The 20849-nt window shown below is 39.5% G+C and overlaps 1 protein-coding gene across 2 annotated transcripts; it reads left to right on the top strand.

Annotated features, from left to right (window-relative positions):
* Positions 1-9749: 9749 nt before the first annotated feature.
* On the top strand, positions 9750-20843 carry brd7 (bromodomain containing 7). 2 transcript variants are annotated; one of them, XM_014980544.2, is made up of 17 exons: positions 9750-9897; positions 10236-10429; positions 11147-11240; positions 11332-11389; positions 11541-11685; positions 11880-11990; positions 12656-12825; positions 13375-13489; positions 13753-13828; positions 14745-14852; positions 14940-15075; positions 17280-17391; positions 17487-17531; positions 18250-18331; positions 19381-19524; positions 19884-20024; positions 20656-20843. In XM_014980544.2, the coding sequence occupies exons 1-17, from the start codon at positions 9849-9851 to the stop codon at positions 20727-20729; spliced, it is 1854 nt and encodes a 617-aa protein (XP_014836030.2). In that variant the 5' UTR covers positions 9750-9848; the 3' UTR covers positions 20730-20843. The 2 variants fall into 2 exon arrangements, with proteins under 2 accessions (XP_014836030.2, XP_014836029.2); XM_014980543.2 differs by having other exon boundaries at positions 9751-9897; positions 17484-17531.
* Positions 20844-20849: the final 6 nt, after the last annotated feature.

Genomic DNA, 20849 nt, shown 5'->3' with positions numbered 1-20849 from the left:
CTTCCCCACATTAAAAACTGTGGTGGCAGCATCATGCTGTGGAAATGCTGTTTTTTTTGTTTTTGTTTTAAAGTAATTGAAACTGAGTTGGAACTCCAAGATCCTGCAGAATATTAATCCTAAACAATGAGTGATGGCCCAGTCAAAGACCAGACCTAAAACCATCACATTTGTCACTTTATGGAAACAACATATTAAATAAAGAGTATAAATAAGCATAAATGAGAGTTTGAACAAAAATGGCATCCCCTGTCATTTAAATGTAGGCAGCAGGAGCATCTGGAAAATGTTATTTGACAGCACTGGCAATCGTGCTGTATCCATATCAGTCACAGTTATACTAATTGCAGCAGATGTCACAAAGAAATCTGTCACCTGTTTAGATATAGTGAAGCATTGCTTTTTTTTTTTGTCTAGTTTTAGCATTTACTAAAAATAAAAAAGCCACAATCTAAGCTCCCTTTTTTCTGTGAGGTAATATGTACATTTCACCTGCATATATAATTTTGATTAAATTCAACCTCTCACTCATAGTTGTACATTGATCCACAATGTAAGACGATAAAATGCATCATTAAAATCTCAAGATTAGAATGGTATGTCAATAATGAGTGCATGCAAACATCTGACCAACACTATATGGTTAAATTGAGCAGCATGAATCTCTTTTTCCTCTGAGATGACATAAAAAACCAATAAATGATGAGGTCAGTTTAGCTTCCAATTAATGTATCGTCACTGTTGGTTAGATTTTGCTCTACCAAGCCTAACTGAAATGCCAGCTGCACAAACTAGAATGTTCCTTTAGATAACGACTAAGAATAAACTTTATTCTTCCTCATCACCACTCTGTGCTGACCATTTAGACTGAATTGAGTCATACCCAGAGGGTGGGGGGGGCATTGAAATTAGGTCTTTATCTGCACAAATACAAAAGAACTGACAGCCATTTATCTGTAGATTCTCTAGAAGAAAGAGACGAGCCAACTGAGGTGATCTGTTCCTCTTTTTTATTTATTTTCCTTAACTTAGCGAGGCACTGTCTAAGCCGGCGATTCCTTTATCTGCCTTTCATTAGCGCCTCGCTTGCCCTTTTAGTAGGCAGTGTGTCTGGGAGACAGTCACTTTTTTGCAGCCTGTGATGTTTCTGCAGATTACAGAGGGCCTTTGAAGCCACCACACTCCTCACTGCCAGGGCCTCAGACAGGCCCATGCCATCTGTCAGATTGACGGCAAAGCAAAGGAATGAGGCTGAGACACCCTCTGTTGATCCGCACTTTTGTCTTTCATGTGCCACATTTGGATGTGGCGCTGTGGCCACACCTTTGTAAGCTGCTGCTGAGATCCGCTTGAAAGGCTGGCCGCCGGAGCACACAAACACACACCCACACCCACAGAGAGCGGAGAATAATGGTCCTTCCTAATAACTCTCACCTGTAGGCATCAGTCTCCAAAATAAGACCATTGTTGTCATTCTCCTCATAGTGATTTCTGTTTCTTTAACTTTTTCAAGGTCCTGGAAACTTCTGTCATGTGGACTTTTATGCCAGTGGAAAGGGTGTGATTGTTCAGGATAATAAAAGTTTTTGCCTTAAAGACAAAACTGCCAACTAGTCTACTCTGTCTCATAATAGGGATGTTTTTCAGCAGGTTGTCACTTATTCAGCAACATAATTTTTGTAACTCTCAAGTAATTCATTTAGTTCCAATTTTCTATAAGTAATAATTTAAGAACTTCTGTTGATATGAAAGGTTTTTGATTGATAAAACTTTGTAACAGTTTTTGTAGGTTTACTTTTATGTTTCAATGCTCAGCCTATCACTGTACTCGCACAGCTTTGATCAAGTACTGTCCAGATATGTCAAAAATGATTTCCCTTACACTCTGAAAACTCCTACACTAAAGAGAGACAAAAAGAGAGAACATTAAAGCCTTCATGTCTGGTTCAAATGGCTAGAAGCATTTACAGAGGTAAAAGCATCAGAAAAGATCAGTGCCCTGACACAAAAGGAGGTTATGTGATGGACCAATTCAAAGTAGTGCATAAGTACAATGAAAAGATAAGTGTTCGTTTCTTAAAAATACTAATCTTATGTAAACTGCGGAATATGTACTCGGCACTCTTTACTCTAATACCTCTAAATAAAATTCAGTCTGACCAGTTGCCTTCAAAAGTTATTGTGGTTAATTTAACCTCAGTGTAAATGCAGCTCACCTGTGGAGGCCTTTGATGTTTGTAAGAAAATATTATTGAACAAACAGCATCATGAAGACCAAGGAACAATAATAAAGTCAATCACACAAGTAGAATACCACCTTCAGATATGCTTTTTGTAGAGCAAAGCAGCCCTGGCACACGCAGGCAACCATCTTTTTGATACGGTGTGACCGGCCACCTGTTCAGGCTGTACCCCGCCTCTCACCCTCTAGGCTCCTGCCCCTCCATCATCCTCCATTCATGAAGTCGGTAAAGAAAATGGAGGCTGCAGGCTGCAGCTGATGTGTAAAAAAAGTGACACAGATTACTCCTGACTTCAGGATACCTCCTTTTCTTAAGCATAGAACTTGCATAAAATCACCATATAGTCCATGCAGCATAGAAAACAACAGAATTAGAATAGCTTTATATTCATTTTCCAGTTTTATAATGTTTGGTTAGATATCCAGTGTGAAGTGTTTATATTTCGTTAAATGCCTAATGGTGTATTAAGTCATTAGTCTGCTCAGTTGCTATGTTTCAGTGGCGCTTTAAGGCACAATAAAAACACATGTTCTGAGATGCCTTATTTATAAGAACCATGCTGGTCTATCCATCTCCTTTGAGGAGGTACAGGTCCCTGATAAAGCTCTGAAGTAGAATGAGATTACAGGCAGCGTGTTTCCACCTCAAACAGTGCCTCTCCCTGTGTCGAGACGATAAACTCTCTTTGGGTTTGCAAAGACCATTTCCCAGCCGCTGTCTTTTGGTTTATATGAACTTTTCAAACGGCTTAGGATCTGACAGAGGATCATCACCAAGCTCGCAAGCTTTGAACGCACCTCCCCTGCGTACTTTTTGCACCCCAGGACCACTGTCTTCAGAGGCTTGCAGAGAATAAAGACTCAGATCGAAATAAGGCCCCCTACCCCAACCTCTACCTACTTTTCTTGCCACCTTGCTTGTCCTGTTTTATGCTGTCATGCATGCACACTGTGGATTTTAGGGCACGTGTAAGCATTTTTCGGGTATATGCCCCGTTAAACATAGAGAAAGTCAACTTCCTGCAATCGTCCCCAGAAGAGTTACACATCAAAACAGCTTTCTTTAAAAAAGAAAAAAAAATCCCCATTACAATGAAGTTTTCAAAGCAGAATAATACATCAAGCACTCCAAAGCAGAGAGTCACATTAAACTACAAAAACATTAAGAAAGCTCAGTGAAATATACATTAGAGCAACTGGATCAGAGAACACTGCGGATAAAATTGGAAAAGGCACATGCTAATAGGAACGCACTGAGGAACTTCAAATAGCTAAAGTTGGGTTGGGCCGCGTCTGTCGTGCTGATTTGAGATCTTTCCGTCTTCTGCTATATTTATTTGTCCACAGGGGTCCAGTTTAGGGTATTTTGGGGTATAACAACCAACAACCGTTTTTGCAGGCATTGCAGCTCAGCATGGATGGTTGCTGCCGCCCAAAAATCATACCAGACCTTCAGTGGCGTACCTTCATTGGTTATCAGAGGACCGGACCGCCACGCTGCAGAGTCAGCGGCGAGCTGTGGAAAAAAAAAACGACGATCCAGCCCAGCGACATGAAACGTTTCTGATTGCAGATAAAAATAGAGTCGTCACGCACGCCCAGAGCTTTGACGGGGATGAGTGAGTGATGCTCAAAGATGTTGGCATGACAGAATGGCAGGCGGGAGAAAAACACTGAGGCAGAATGATTGGCTTCTCCTCTTTGATGTTGCTGTCTGGCTTACTCGTGACGGCTGGTTACATCTTCAAACCCCTTCTGTGCTGACAGTTGTAATGACCCCAAACATTTCATCTGTCACATCTGAGCGGCGCTCTGACAATTTCAGCTGCAGAGAATCTTCTTCTGTGGCTAGACTCCATGCCACGTTCTCACATCGATTTAAAAGGACAGAAGTTATTAATGTCCATTTGTCACGGACTGGTGTAATTATCCAGCAGAGTAGCTTTTTACTTTAAAAAGGCTGAAAAGATACGCAAAGAACTGTGACAATGTCCAAACTACAAAGTGAAAGAGAAGACACGGACAGACGAGATTTATAATAAGTTAGTGTGAGGTCAATACAGTTCCTTGGAAAAGTATCGTTTTAGCAAAAGTCTGAAACATTTTGGTCTACAGCCCTAAATAAAAATAACTCGTACGTAATCACTTGGGTCTTATCAGTATAAATACATCCATTCTGTTAAGGCCTCATTGGTTTAATAGAGACTATTAGTGAACAAACACCATCATGAAGACCAAGGAATACAGCAGACGGGTCAGTGAGAACGTTATGAAGATGCATAAAGTAGAGTTAGGTTATCAAACAATATCCTAAACTTAGAACATGTCAGAGTACAGCTTTATACATCATATGAAAATGAATAGAGTATGGCACAGCTGTAAACCTAACAAGACACAAGCATCCACCTAAACTGACAGGTCAAATGAGGAGCATTAATCTCTCATGATGCGTACTGGTTTCTCAATTGGTGACTGTATGATGTTTTTATGATGTAAAGCACTTTGAACTGCCTTATTGCTGAAATGTGCTGCAGAGATAAATTTGATTGATAATCTGAGAATCATAAGGGTCATAGTTACTTTGGAGGAGTTGCAGAGATCCTCAGGCAGGAGAATCTGCTATTAGGCATGAACTCCACAAATCTGGCCTTACTGACAGAGTGGCAGTATTGTTGGATTTCTGAAACTTAGTGACTGTAATTTTCCTCTACAACTTACAACAAGTCAGATAGGGGACACAGCAAACATGTTAAAGGAGGCGCTCTGATCAAGAGAGACTAAAATAAGCATTTTGCCTAAAGGAGATGAATACAGAGTGGTGGCACTATCATCATGCTCTGGGGATGAAATGGTTTACCTAGGAGCCTAAAGCTTTAACTTAAATATAACTAACAATTCTAATTTTGAACAAAAGATATTTCCCAATACACATCCACCACAATTTTGTTTGTTTGGTTCACACAGTCCATGTGTGGAGCAGATAAACTCTTTAAAGCCAGCCTTTGTTATGCCTATTTGTAATTTAGTTGTGTTGCATGTTCAAAGGCTAAACCATCCCAGCTCCAATCCCATCTGCAGAGTGGGACGCCATTTCTCATGGTTCTGTTGGGACATGGCTTTCATGTGGAAATGGTCTTCTGGTCCCCGCCGCTCCTCTGTTGTGACAGAGGATAATGAATTTCACAACATCTGCCATTTGTTAACCCTGTTTGGTGTAACTGAGCCCTTTTTAATCCAAGGGCTTCCAAGACTTGTGCAGCTTCGTGACTGGACCGGAGCAGTTGGCTCTCATGACCTCCTTGGAGCTGCAGAGCGGATGGATACTGGATGATAGGTTGCTATAATCAGACTGATAAACTGCTGCGGTTTTACAGTGTTGAAGGACAGATTCTTTAAAATGACTTTCCTCCACCTCAAATCCATACGATGTGGTTAATTATTAGAATAATCTTAAACGTCCATGATCAAATGTTACTTGAATAACATTTTCAAAAATTAAAGATGAACACACCACTACAACACAGAAAAAAATATATTAAATAACAGCAAAGGTGCCACTCGTGATTTTGTCTAATATATATATATGTTTTTTACATTTATTCATAAAATCCCATGTAATCAGAATAAAATATTTCTACTTTTTTTTTTACATATTTCAGTTTGAGGTTACGCTGCCACTGCAGTGCAATACACTGCAAGGTGACGAAACTATACAATTCTGACTTTTACTGAAAATTATACTGGGATCAAAATAAATTTGTAAAACTGGAGTTAATGTTGAAATAATTTATTTATTTTACTGTATGCAACAGCAGTAAATTGATGCTTTATTTTGTTTTCTTGTGTTTGACTCCATTGAAACTTGTTCCATCTGTCTGTGGTTGGACTAATACATATTTAGTAAAAATGGTCCAAAACGGCTTGTAACCAAATATGTTATCTTTAGCGTAGAAAAATTGTCATTTTCTGAAAAGTTTGATTGTTGAAGAGAGCAATTGTTGCTTTTGAAATAATGCAATATTGTACAACAGATCTATGTATTATTGATTCGATATTGTGCATTTTGTTCCACACCTCAATTATAGAAAAGACACATTTAAACATTGACTAAAAATATGTAATCTTTCCATTGGATGACTATGCTGAATCCTAAACCATGTTATTTATTTCATTTAGTTTGTTTTTAATCGTCAATTCATTGTGTCAGACTTCCCAAAATTAAGGTAAAATCAAAATATTTCACACGGCACAAAGTTTTTCTTCTAAATGCTTTCATAAGTTCTCCACACTGCAATAAAAATTGTTTGAGCCGGAGCTAACGATCCCTCCACTCCAGCAGTCTGGTTCTGCAGATGAAGGATTGACACTCTGCTGTTGCAGTAACAGAGAAATCGTTTCATCCAAAGTTCTTTAGTTCTCTTTGCATGGAAAACTTTAACTTCCCAAAACACTGAACTTCCTCTCGATAGCAACAATTACCTTTACAGGGAGTACACATACAACTTCTGTTTCTCAATGCAAAAACATATGAATTCTAGGTTTTTACACGTTTTAAGGCAGAACAGAGGTAAAGCTGAGGTGATACAGATGCTAAATATTCAGGCCTAGCAGCTCTGCTAAACTCAATTAATACATTTTAATACATGCTGTATTAAACAAAAAATAACTAGGATAATAAATAATGTAATCAGTCCAGTTATAGAAATCATTTACCAACAATCACAGCATTCTACTGAGTTTACTCTATGATGGGTTTTTTCCATGATGCTCTGCACATCCACTTTTACTTGCTGTAACTGTCAGCTGCTATTTGAATGTGGTGTGAAACTGTTTGTAGGTTCTTCTACTTTGTCTGCAAGCTAAAGTGCCTTGTAATAGTTTGATACATTCCAGTCAAAAACCTCACTATGTTTTATTTTGACTGTATTTCACAAATAATTGTGCAGTTGTGAAGTAAAAACAAACAGAATACACCCGTTTTCTCTCTTTTTTTATAAATTAAAATCTAAACCAGCATGTGATAGGAAGGTGGTGGTTGACTCATGCTGTGGGATGCTTTGTTGGTCAGAACTAATCGGAACATGGAGAAAGTCATGAGCAGGGCAAAACTGAAAGAAAATCTGTTAGAAGTTGTAAAAGAGTTGAGACTGGGGCAGAGGCTCATCTTTCTGCAGGAAAACGACCAAAAAGATGCAGCCAGAGGTGCGATGAAATGGTTTAGTTCAAAATATATTAATGTTTTACAATAGCCCAGTCAAAATCCAGATATTAATCCAGTTAAGAATCTGTGAAAAGACTTAAAATTGAATGCTGTCCAAGCTATTCAGATTACTTTTCTTTGTAAAAAAAAAAATGCATTTGTTTCCTTGAAATTTTGCACTAGTTACTGCTTGTCTCTCTGTTGAAAGGTCAATATAGCACATTGAAGTTTGTGGTTGTAAGGTGGCAAAACAAAGCAAGAAAAAGTTCAAGGGGTAAGAAATGCATTGCACTGTATTTGTTCTTCCAGTGTTTGTTTCATCAGAGCACCAGTCAGATGTCCCAGCTGAGCGTAAGGAATGCGGTCTGAAACATTCTTCGAGACACAGATCAAGACATAATTTGCTGGGGATGGGTTTGCCCAGATACGAGACTGAAGCATCAACAGACTGTCAGAATCACCTTTTCATCTGCAGGCAGGAATGGCTGAAATGGTGAATTCAGGCAGTCTTCTTTCCTTTCAAACCGTCTGCCCCCATCCTGTACCCTCGTCGTGAAACCTGGAATGTGCTTCAAAGAATGTACACTATCTTTCCTCCATGAATAAAACATCTGTCATTCATCAGCCAGTACAATATGTGCCGATTTAACAGAGCATAACAGCTCGGCAAGGCAGGCAGACAGGCAGGGAAGCTCCAGACTCTACAGAGTCCTGCGAAACACAAATCCAACAGAGTGTCATTTGTCTGCCATTGGAGATTACACTGGCTAATTTAAACATGATCCACTGAATGTATTTACAACTAAAAGCTATAAAAAAAAAGGCCACCAATACAAACGCATGTTTGCTTTCATACCAGGAATATTAGAGAAAGGCTACCTAAAGACAATTTCACACCTGTGCTGCAGCCCTGAAATTTTCATGACACTTCCTAGAGCTTGGAGGGTGCAGGAACGCAGATGCTCACATCGAAACGAGGGGAGTTTATGAGGCTTTTACACCTTGTTTTATATTAAGAAATATGGAAATGATGAGCTCATTTCCATGACTGTGAACTGAGAAGTTCTCTGGAAAGTTCCTTTGATTATTATTGTTTCTTTCTGCTTCTTGAATTTTCTTGCTTGTACTAAAATTCCTTCAGTGTTTTCCAAATCCATGGGTTATTTATTAATGCAAAAATAGTCTTTGTTATTGAAAAGTTGTCAGCCTTTATGCACCGTATCCCCTTCCCACACAGACAGAAAAAAACAGAACCATCTAAAACACTTTCATGGGTTTCATCTGGGACATCTCTTGTCCTTCTTTCTGTCCCTTTAATGTGGGTAAAACTGTGCCAGAAATCTTATCACTACCTCTACTGCTTTAGGTTACTCATCTAGGGCACTAAGAAATTCATTTTATTCTCTTCTAACGGTTTATTTCTTCTACTGGATTTCTTTTGTTTCCTTTTGAAACAAAAGCTTTTCTAGAATTTGGAGTTCAGATAAAATAAAACAAAAATATGCATGAAAAATTGACTTTACAATGACCCGCACAAAAAATATAAATAACTGATAAAACAGTTGCATTTAATCTCTTTATAATTGGTTATTTTCTTTTTACTCCCAGCTTATTTCATTTAGAGACTGAAATTTTTGTCTTTTTTAATGTAAAATGGCAAAAGCTCAGCCCATTCGAATGGAGAACACTTGTGAACAGCAATTTTCCTCACTATTAATTCTTGATTGGACATGTATTGAATGCATCCATACAATTCTCTCTTGTTTCCAACATTATCAATTCAAAATTAACTACCTATAAATGCTGAATAGTCATTTCCTATAAACTAATTGAGCTGCTTGAGTCATCACATACAAAAAGGCTGACCAGTTGTCAAAACCTGTGAATTTCATGCAGTTTTTTTGTCATTCTTTCCTGAAGATATTTTGCAAATTGAACAATTTCTTCCAAGTGAACTTCAGCTTTCACTGATTAGAAGACGTGTGGGGATTATTAGTTGTGAGAAATGCATCAAAGCGACTGAGAACAAGTCTAAGATTTTAATTTTTTTTTTGCCGTTCTTCTTTAAAAGATGGATTTGTGGAGTGCTTGGCCAATAGCTGTCTGAAAAATACTTTTGCAAGGTCCTGCACATGTGCAATATAGTTGTCTATCCTTGTTCAAAATCTCCTGTAGGTTTACACAAATCCCAGATTTTAAATTAAAGCGGGATTAGGTGAGGAGTGAAGCCTATCGACATTAATACCAAGCCTGAAGCGCCCTCTCCTGGCTGCTATAGTGTACAAACCGGCGTGTGATCTCCGCCTTGCCGCCAGGTGGCGCTGCAGTCCGCTGTCTCTCACCATAATGCTTCCGCTAACACGGTCTTCTGAGAAGAGTTAGCAGCCGGTGGCTAATATACAAACAATGGGCAAGAAGCACAAAAAGCACAAGTCCGAAAAACATGCATATGAAGGTATTTTAGTTCATATCTTTGGTTGTGTTATTTATATAGTATTTGTATAGCTTTTTTGTTGAAAAATATGTAGAATTAATTGTCTTCCCGCTATGATAGCAACATAATAGCGTTAGCTCGGAAACTATTTATCAGCTACGTTAATTTATGGGACTATTTCCTGAATGTGTCTGTGTTTATAAACAGTGTTAGCGATATGTTGGTTGAATAGGAGTTGCAACATGCCTTACCTGTCTGATAGCTGTTCATTTCATCCCCTGAGCTGTCAGGACGAACAGACATTGTTGATTCTTTGAGACGCATTGACCCACTGACTCTTATTGATTTGATGCTCCCAGAATACGGAGACAGACCGCTGAAGCTGGTGTTAAAGGTGTCCGGGAACGAAGTCACGACCGGAAGTTCCAGTCTGGACACTTTTTATGAGGAGCAACCCGCGGACAGCGACAAACCCAAAGACAAGAAGAAGAAAAAGAAGAAAGATAAAGACAGGAGCTTCGGCTCTCCAGAGGAAGACAGAGGGAAGAAAAAGGTAAACAGCACACACACACACGTGTGTATATATATATATATATATATATATATATATATATATATATATATATATATATATATATATATATATATAAACACACTAAAGAAAGAGTACAGAACAGAACAAAGGAAACAGAAATCTTGTTTTTCACAAACTTTGAAAGTTTACTTTTATACTATATCAGCATCATGATTCGAAGAGCACATTTTAAGTATCTTCCAATCCTGGATAAGCATGGAGAAAAAATAGAATAGGTCAAATATTTGTATTTCTGTAACTAATCCTTTGCGTTATGACTTAAAGATTATAGCCATTAATCTGTCCATCTCAATGCATCCAGTCATTTCTTTTTCCAAGGATTGATAACTGAAAATCTGAACCTGGGCAGGTAGGAAATTTTGTCTTGAAAATGTGCAGAAATCATGGCGTATGTAGGTTAATAATTCAGAAAACAACAGTGTTTTGAAAGGCCAAATTTTGGTGTTATACATGTCATTCAGTTTACATTTGAAACTGTGAAAAGTGGGGATCCAAAATGATAATAAAAAAATGATTAATTTAAACTTTTCTGACCATGAAACCTTCAAGCAATGTTGTAGTTTGTGAAAAACAAAACTGTTAGTTTCAAATCTTTTGGCCACGACCGTAGGAGATGATTATCCTTGCAAATGGACTTGCTGCTATGAAGGCGAATATTGTCTCTGTTCATGTTAGACGACTAAAAAGAAGAAGGGACATGATGCAGATGGGGAAGAAGACAAAGAGCAGAGCAGAACTCCTATTCGTTCAGAGCTGGATAAACTGGAAGGTAGTTTCAAAATGTCTATACTTTATTCCAACTTTCTTTCTCAAAGCTTATAAGTATTTTTTTAATATCCATCTGACGTCCGTGTTTGCAGAAAAAGAGCAGACACCTCTGCAGGAAGCTTTGAATCAGCTCATCAGGCAGCTTCAAAGGTGCAGCACATGGTTCTAAGTGTTCTTTAATTAATTATTGCAAACTCCCCTCACAGAGCTGAGAACCCCAGTCATCGCCCTTTCTGTCTGCATGTATCTGTTTTTGTCTATGCTTTGGTTCATATGTGAATGAAATGTGTTTACACTGCAGGAAAGACCCCAATGCATTCTTTGCATTTCCGGTGACCGACCTCATTGCACCTGGTTACTCTTCAATTATTAAACGCCCGATGGACTTCAGTACAATGAAGGACAAAGTCAAGAAAGAGTTCTATCAGTCATTAGACGAACTCAAAGTAAGTGCGTAGGTAAACCAGAGATCAGACGTACAACTCCACTGTCAGAAAAGATTCTTAACTCTTTAAATTTTCCAAGTATCTTTTATTTTATGAATGAAATACACAATTCTTGCAAGGTGCTGAACCTGTTGCTTAAATTTTTTTTTTCATATCTTGTCTAATGCTTGGTGCTGGATTTGTTGTTGATGTAGGCAGACTTCAGAATTATGTGTGAGAATGCCATGATTTACAACAAACCAGAGACAATCTACCATAAGGCAGCTCGAAAACTGTTATACTCTGGAATGAAGATCCTGAGCCAGGTACGAGTCTCCTCATAGAAATGTGTCTGTATTTTCCTTTTCCCCGTGGATTTCAGTCCAAAATTGTACAGCCAGAATAAGTACATCCTCTAACATCAGCTCATGTTAGAAAACCAGGGTTTGTTTTGTGATAAGAGTCTTCAGATGAACACGACAGAGACTTGCAAGACTATTTAGAGTAGAAAAACTTTTATTTAAATTCTCTTTCAACAGATTAACCTGGTAGGAAAATTATCCGAAGTGAAGTAGATGGTGAGGAACACAGCTTTATAATATATCCAATAATAGCTGTGTGTTTCCTTTAGAGACAAAAGGGAGTTGAGTAAGTAAGACTTGATATTGCATTGATCCAACACATGAGGGCACTAGAGAACGTCATCTGAACTTTTCATACTGCAGTGGTGTTGTTTCTGGAAAGGCCCGCTACAGATTCAACACACCATCATCAATTTAATAGTTAATTAACAGACCTGTGCAGAGCTTGATGACATGTTGGAGCGGTAAATCAACTAGAGTCAGCTGTGTCGAAGTGAGCACACAGCTAAAACTTTCAGGACACCAGAACTGGACTTTTCTACCATACAGTAAAGGGAATTATTTTTCTTTACCCATTTGCTTTTCTTCTCTAGGCCACTAAGTGTTTTTTGTTGTTGTTCCTCCAATAGGAAAGGCTGGACAGTCTAAAGCAGAGCATAGATTTTATGTCTGGCCTTGACGGCTTTGCCAAACAACCGGTGAAGTCAGAGGACCAAGGAGTCACCAGCTCAGACCAGAGCAAGGAGGGAGCCATGGCTGCAGGGAGCAGCGAGCGCTCCCAGACGCCCAGCACTCCAAGGTGCTTCAACTTGCCAACGTCACACCTTCCACTGATAACCTGCAACTCGGCACATTAGACCTTTAAATATCTGTGTAAAAGATGCATAAGCTTTCAGTGAAGGGAGAAATATTGTGAGGTTTCTAAGAAGACTAATCAGGAACAGCATGTTGTGTGTTTATGAGAGCATTCCCACTCAGTCACTGCGTAAAGTTTGTTTTTTTTTACTGCAGAGCTGGATAATGAGAATGTGAGGAATGCCCGATGGCAAGCTAGGACGTGTCTACTCCTGCTGCTGTACATATTTTTCATGAATTTAGCTTCTTTCTTTTTGCTGCATGAAGACTCACCATGTCCACAACAATCTTTACGAGCCTGTTGCATCTTGATGACATTTGTTGACGTCAGGGAATCGAATCAAATGGATGAAGAGTGGAACAAAAGCAGCGTTTAAATACGCAGACTTCCTTCCTGCATTATTGTTTGTCGCCGTTTGCTGCTGCTACAAAAATATCGACTCATTGTCAAATTGTCTCATCCTCACCTCTTCAATTTGAAATTCCTTTGCAGACAAGACAAAGACTCCAAGGACGAGGCGGCAAAGGCCGAGAAAGAGCTGGAGGAAATCCGCAAGGTCATTGAGGAGTCTGGAGGAAAGCTGTCGAACAGAGTGGTGCAGTGCGATGTAAGAAGCAAGAATTCGCAAGAAAGCTTTTTTATTTCAGCTAATTTGTCTTCCTTTAAAAACATTCATTTCTTCAGCTGGCAGTGTGACAAGAAAAGATGCTGCAGATCATTCAAAAGTCATCAGTTCAGCAATAATCCATAATATTAACCTTGTGAAGACACATATTTTTGTTAAATTATTGTATTTTGGAAAATGTGTATTACTATTTATGTTTTTGTTTTGTTTTTTTATGAGACAGTGATAATTTATTTGTCTTACAGTTGGAGTTTGCAAGGCGGAAGTCCGATGGCTCCACGACTCTCGCCGTCCTCAACCCAGCCGATCCGTCACCTGGGGGTACAAACAATGTCAATCTGTCACAGAAAGTTTGGTCCTTGTTTATTGGCAAACCTAGTAAAGATGTGACGAAAAAAACCCATCTTAAAATAACTTGTTCTTTTATTGCAGTATAACAATCTTTGAAAAATGTAACCTTTTAAGGAAAGTGGGGAACAAACTGTATCAAATTAAGAAATAACAATTTGAAGCAGAAATATTTAAAGTGGTATCTGTAACAGTCTGTTTAAAAGAAATGTAACCGAGGCCAATTTTTAAGAAACTTTGACTCTGTTTCTCTGAGATATAACTCCCAGTGAGAAAATGGAGTACGGTCAGTAAAACAAATCTTTAAAGCTCACTGTTGGAGAACCACACGAAAGAAGGCTGTCGTCTGGTCTCCATAGCAACCATGAGATGCTTTGTACTTTCTCTAAATAGGTGTTATTTTCAGAAAAAAAGAGCTTTGTCTGTCCTACCATCACAAATGTATGTCTGTGGAGTAGGACAATAACTAGAGTTATCTGAATTGGTCAGATGAGACTCGGACTGCACTCGTACACAGCAAACACTCCAGGTGGGTGTGGAGTTGCACGAAGAAAGAATGTGTGGAAAAAGCACACTTAAGTACAGTAAAATCTCTGCAATGCCCAGGGACCATTTTGCTCCCTACAGTATTCCAATCAAAGTGCATTTCTTTTTTATCATCAAGTTTTCCCAGGTTTTAATTTGGTGAGAGATTATGCTTCTGCATTGACATTTTAAGGATTTATATAATTTTTTACTAATATTTACCAGGGGAACCAATAAATGTTAGACTGCCAGTGCAAAAACAATCATTGTGTAAGACATTTAATATTTATACCGTCTTGCTTTTGGAACACATTAATGCAGATCTTCTAATAATAAAAGCAACGGTTAAATGTCATCTGCTCAGACGTTGGCTACTGTCCAGTGAAACTGGTCATGATGTCCAATCGGCTGCAGAACGGCGTGAACAGCCTGCAGAGCTTCAGGGAGGACAAAAGGAACAGAGTTACTCCAGGTAAACGAGCTGCTTCAAGCTCATCTCGCCTCGTATCGTCTGAGCAGCTGACAGAGAGATTTCTGATGCGTTACAAACTCTTCACAGTGTCCTACTTGAGCTACGGCCCGTTCACATCCTACGCACCGGCGTACGACTCCAGCTTCGCCAACGTCAGCAAGGACGACTCAGACCTCATCTACTCGTTCTACGGAGAAGAGTCCAGTCTGCAGGGCTCAGACAGGTATGCTGCAGCGCGACCACAGGCGCAGTGGGATTTACTGGCAACGTCATTATAGGCATTCCTCACTGACTCCTGGCCAGATGTTCCCCCTTTTTTTTTTTTTTTTGACTTTATCCAGACTAGCGGAGATTAGCCAACAGCTGCAGACACAACCTGACCCTCAGGTCTCACAGTACAGCTCAGGTTTAATACAATACATGAATGGGACCTTCTGTTGTTGGTTTGTTTTATAAAAAAAAGGTTAGCAAAGTTCCAAAGTTCAGAGTCTGCTCAAAGGAGAACTACTTTGTGCCAAAGGGAAGATGGTAATCATTTGTAATTAAGTCTTCATGTATTCATCTAATTTCCGAAATGGACACTTAATGTCTCGTGTTTCAATCTCTGTAGCATAACCAGTGAGAATCAGCAGATGCCACAATGTCCCATTCAAGTCACTTCTAATAGGAAATTGCAGCCCAGATGTTTCTGTCTTTTTGAGCAAACACTGTCATCACCATAGGCTGACTCTTAAACCCAAATGCATCATGGGAACTGGTGGTCCTATCCCTTCCTTTTACCAGATTGCTAATAGTCTAATTACGTAAGGCTTGTTAGCTCGCTTTCAGCTTACAGGGCACGACTCGCGTCCCAACAAAAGATGTTCACACGTTTTTCTTTGTCTGATGTCAGGGAACAGAGCAAATACTGACTGCTTAGTGACCCAGAAATCCCACCTCATATTAACTCGGCAGGTCAGCTGATCGGTTAAAGCAGGCCGGGTGTTTCAGCAGGGGGGATTAAGGCGCGAGGAGACTGTTGTTTTTTTTCATCAGACAAAATATAGGCTGCAACCACTATAATAGATAACATGCTTTTTCTTTTGACATTAAAAAAGTATGAAGGTTTAATATAATGGTGTCCTATAGTTATATTGCCCTGCCAAAACCAGTTTTTTCACACTTAATTAATTTATTTTATTGATTTTTTTTGTAGTAGCAGAAAGCTTTTATTGCTCTCAATCCAGCTACCAAAAACTTTACATTTTTGTTAAGACTTTGTAAAAATACAGCTTAATTTTATTATAAAAATACATTTCCTGAGAGTTTTGTGGTCATTTTTAAAGAGCTGCCATGTTGTATCTGTTTTTAAGTTTTAAAACTAAAAAAGAACATTACACAAAGAGGACTGATACATTTCCTTCTACTTGTGGGAAATATTTGAAACAAAAACAGTTTCCAATGATACTTGTGTCATTCTGTTGTGGAAATTTAATGCAGGATTTATGTAATGGAAAAAATGAAAAAGGACTGCTAAATCTGCTTTTGTATTTCTATTTTTTTTTTATGTTGGTTCTGCACTTTCTGAATCCAAATTATTAAGAGCCACTTGCGGATTGCAGACCTCTGGCCTATACAGTCAGTAAATGATAATATGCGTCCCGATGTGTCTCGTTTGTCAGATTAAAAGTGCCCTTTGAAAATAAGAACCTTTAAGCAGACATTAAACATGCTTTTCATTAAGTCTACAGTTCTGTTTTTTATTGGTCTGATGTAACAGTAAGTGCAAAGCCATCTGCGTCTGTTTCGCTTAACGATAAAGTTCCTATACTAAATGGGTTTGTCAATAATATTCTAGTTTATTGAATGGGTCTGTATACTGGTTACTGGTAAGAAGGGAATGAATACAGATTCATGTCTCAGGTTTTTTCAATCCACATTTGTCTTTCACTTGCTCTTACGAGAATGCACTTCTCTGTGTTCTGTTACACAAAATCTCATTAAAATACCTCAATGTTTGAGAACAAGGCAATGAAATGAGTAAAATACGGTCTGTTTGTTTAAGTTATCCAATGTGGGAGGTTAACTGAGATACATTATCATCCATCATGTGTGGTTTTGGCTTCACGTAGCTTTATGTGCTCAGATGTTAATGTCTGCATATTCACTTTCTGACTTTGTCCAGCGGTTTGTCTGGGTCTGTCACTTTCCAGGGAAGGTGTTGTTCTTTCCCCGGAAAAGTGAATGAATTGAAAATGTGTGACTAGTTAGCAACATGTCCTCACTTGTCCACGAAATCCTGCCTGGAGGATTCATTTTTATGGGAAGTTTAAGTCGTTTTGAAATCAACTTCTCAGCAGGTTTTATCAGCAAATTGTTAACAAACTAGTTAGCAGTTGTGAAGTTTACAAACTGTTGTTGAGAAGATTGTTTTTGTGTTTCTGGCAGCTTGTCGGAGTTCGTAGCCAAGTCTGATGAGTACGTGTACAAAATGGGTGACAGTCTTCTGGATGCGATGACCAATGGAGAGCATTCAAGATGTCTAAAGGAAACCGAGCCTGTAAGCAGCCATTATTATCACATCCTATTACCAGCTCCCTAACCCACAGAACTGAGGGCAATGTTGCTTTTCTGTTGTTCGTATTTGTCCAGCAGCCAGAGGAGCCAGGAAGCAGACAGGAGAAGAAGAGTGGCGTGGAGGTGAGAGTCTGTCTTTAATCTGGAGCTGCTTCTGTGCACTGTGTTTTTAACACAGCAGGAGAAATGGAAATGGACATTAAGTGTAGAATGACACGAATGTAACACAAAACCGGAACCACTCAGCCTCATCTGCTCCTGCTGGGCTGCTGCTCGGCGGAAAGCCCGTCACGTGTGTCTGCATTACACCCCATATGAGGAGCCTTCATTTGATTTGTGTTATAGATGGCCTCCGCTGATGGTTTCTGCACCAACCAGCTGTGTCAACACAGCAGGGGCCCGCCGTTAACTGCCATCCATCCACACATGGAAAGAACATTTCCCTTCAAGAGCTCCTCGCTCGCAGTCCGCAGTTAGAGAAATCGGAGGGGGTTGTGTTTTCCTTCAGCACATTCGGCCCCGCTGGCTGCAGAGCTCAATCGCTCCTAAGAGCAGCAGAGGAAACCGAAGCTCTGGCCCCAGCGTCAGACACAGAGCCACTCTCTGTACTGTCTGTTTGCTGTTCTTGGCTGCTCTCCAGGTTACACTCATCCCCTTCTCGGTCGTTGTAGCTTTTGATTAGGTTTGATTTTTATTGGATCAGAGAAGCAGCATCTCCATTAAAAAAAAAAACAACAGAGACTTTAAAAAGCCTTGATGTTCCCTTGGCACATCACCTGTCCAGGGAGGAATGCATTTTCTAATCTGACTAAGCGTCTTTTTCCCCCTCCGTCTCTCCCAGGTAGCCGAGGACAACTCATCCGCCAAGCTGGACGTCCCTCGTTCTGCTGAAAGCCTGGATGTGGCTGAGGAACTCTCTGGGGGTAAAGTCCTCAGTTCTTTGTTTATAGAAGCAACAGAATACATTTGGAACAAGAAAATTAACTCCTGGTACAGCAAAGTATAACTGTGGTAGGGAAGCGAACAATCGACTTACGATTCATTGTTGGTTAATGGTTTATTAGATTAAAATGACCTCCAATCGATTAACTATTAATTCCTCTTAGACTGCTGTTGTAGTTTGGCCTCCAACCAGAAGAGGACGCCACTGGTTGTCCTTAGGCAGAGCCAGTTGATACAGAAAACAAAGATGGCAGCTTTTCCCAAAACGGGAAAGAGAAGTAGTTCAGTCTGGTGTGTGATGCAAAATACACTTTATAGCAGTTCTATTTTGAAATATATACACTTGGCAAGTTCCTTAAGTTTTCATCTTAATGGGGCTCAGTCTGTTGAGCTGCATAACCGAGCAGTGTCAACTTCTCAATAAAAAATTACCTTGTGCCCTATGAAGGCAAGATATGATGACAGAAAAGCGTAGGGCGAAAGAGAAAAATAAAAAAAAACATGATTCCAATCAGCATGGTTGATTTTGAGGGCAGTCAACACGATGAACTCATGTTGATCATAATATTTGAAACTGGATGTATCCTTTTATTTCATAATAATCTGCTACTTAGTGTATGCCTACCGCATACAATCCTAATAATATACACTGAAAATTGTGGTTTTGAATTGAGAAATTGTTTGTAGAGTAAGAAAACTTTTGCCAGACGCTGTATATTTCTCATAAAAACCAAAAGGCCACTCAAAAAGTGCAGCTTCAACTTAATGCAAATAACACTGATACAATTACTGTAAATGAATTATAATGAATAAATGTGGCACCAATAGACTTTTCTTCACTCTGTCATACATTTACTTCTATCTCAGACTGTTAGTTTTTGACTGGGATGCTGTCAGGATTCAGAATGAAAGGATTCATTGTGTTATGTAAATGTAACCCGTTTCTGCGGGGGTTACCCAAACGTAACAGAAGGAGCCGAGAGGAAGTGCTAACAGAGTGTCCGCGCTGACCCTCCCCTATCTGTTACAGACGCCCTGCACTTCCAGCAGAAGTTGGACGAAACTACAAAGTTGCTGCGTAACTTGCAGGAAGTACAGAGGGAGCGCCTAAGTGCCAAGCAGCCGCCTAACATGATCTGCCTGCTGGCCCCGACTGCCAAGGAGCTGGAGCTGGGTAAGAGCCCCTCGCTGCATGGGCCCCTTTGTTCCCGCATTCGGGTCTCACCACCAGCTGTAGACCTCCAACAACCCTCCATTTACCTCGTCAGTATTCATCCAACACAGGTGTGGTTAGACAGTGGTCTGATTCAAGTCACTGGGGCTCCCAGGGATATGAGGCATTTTCCTTTGATGTGCTGCTTTCTGTGTGAGCGAATAATGTGACCTTTTTATTAGAAATCATTTATAACTAAAAATCCCTTGGCTTTAGGTTTAAATAACTTCAAAATAAACAGTATGAATTCCCTTTATTTCCTCTGCTTTGTGATTGGCTCATAATCTCCTACTGTCTTACTTCTTATGCTTCCCACACAGCTGAGAAAGTTACAGGAAACCTGACGGAGCTGACAGGTCAAGTGGCCCCATGTGACGTCAGCAGCATCTACGGCATCAGGAAGGCCATGGGCATCACCGTCCCCCCAGAGCTGCCTGAACCCCTCATAGACCTCACAACAGGTAAACTGTCTTAACTCACCCGAACCGTAGCCGAGGTTTATCCTACAGCCTGGAACTGGAGGGAATGTGCTTCAGTGTGAAGAAAAAAAAAAAGTAAATAGGTCTTGGAAAAGTATGTTTATTTCACTTCATTTCTATTTTCTAAAAGTTGTGTTGTTTCTTTCTTGTGTACTTTTGTTTTTTTTAGGTTCTTTTATTTTCTCATTTCTCTCTTGGCATTCCTTTGTGTCCTTCCTTTTAATTTTCCTTTTCCTCACTGTTCTGCTTTTATTAGTTTGAACGCTGCAGCCATTAACACTTGAGTTCCTCCCCTTTTTGCCACTTTACATCTGCATACTTTGCTATTTCACTCATTCAACTTTTACCATATCCTGCTCATTCAGAACATTACAGCTGTCTTTTGGTATTGACATCTCCTACGTTTTATGGAATATTCAGCTTTTTGCAGTCATGTTGGGCCCCATTGAAGTGAATGGAACATCTTATAATTTCTGAAAAACTGCTAAAACCTTGGGGCTCTTACTGACTGCTTCCATGTGATTTTCACATAAAAAATTGTAGACAGATCGTTTATGGTGCATTATGTCCTATATTAAAGAAAAACTACACATAATTTTCTTTCTGCTTTCAGTTCATGAGACGAGTGAACCGATGGAGACCTCATCCACCTGCCCAGACATGGGCCACTTTGTCGCAGTGAAATGACATTCCAGCCAGCCTCGTTAAGTTTATTAACCTAAGTTTTGTACAAACGGTGCTTTTTTTTTTTTGTCTGACTATTGTGTGCATTTTAATTAATAAACCTTTTTTTTTTCCTTATTTAAA

This window comes from Poecilia mexicana, unplaced genomic scaffold (genome assembly GCF_051168715.1).
Source record: "Poecilia mexicana isolate PSO_F unplaced genomic scaffold, ASM5116871v1 scaffold_3, whole genome shotgun sequence".
Classification (NCBI taxonomy): domain Eukaryota; kingdom Metazoa; phylum Chordata; class Actinopteri; order Cyprinodontiformes; family Poeciliidae; genus Poecilia; species Poecilia mexicana.
The sequence above is the reverse complement of the archived record's forward strand: the minus strand, read 5'-3'. Positions and strand labels throughout refer to the sequence as shown.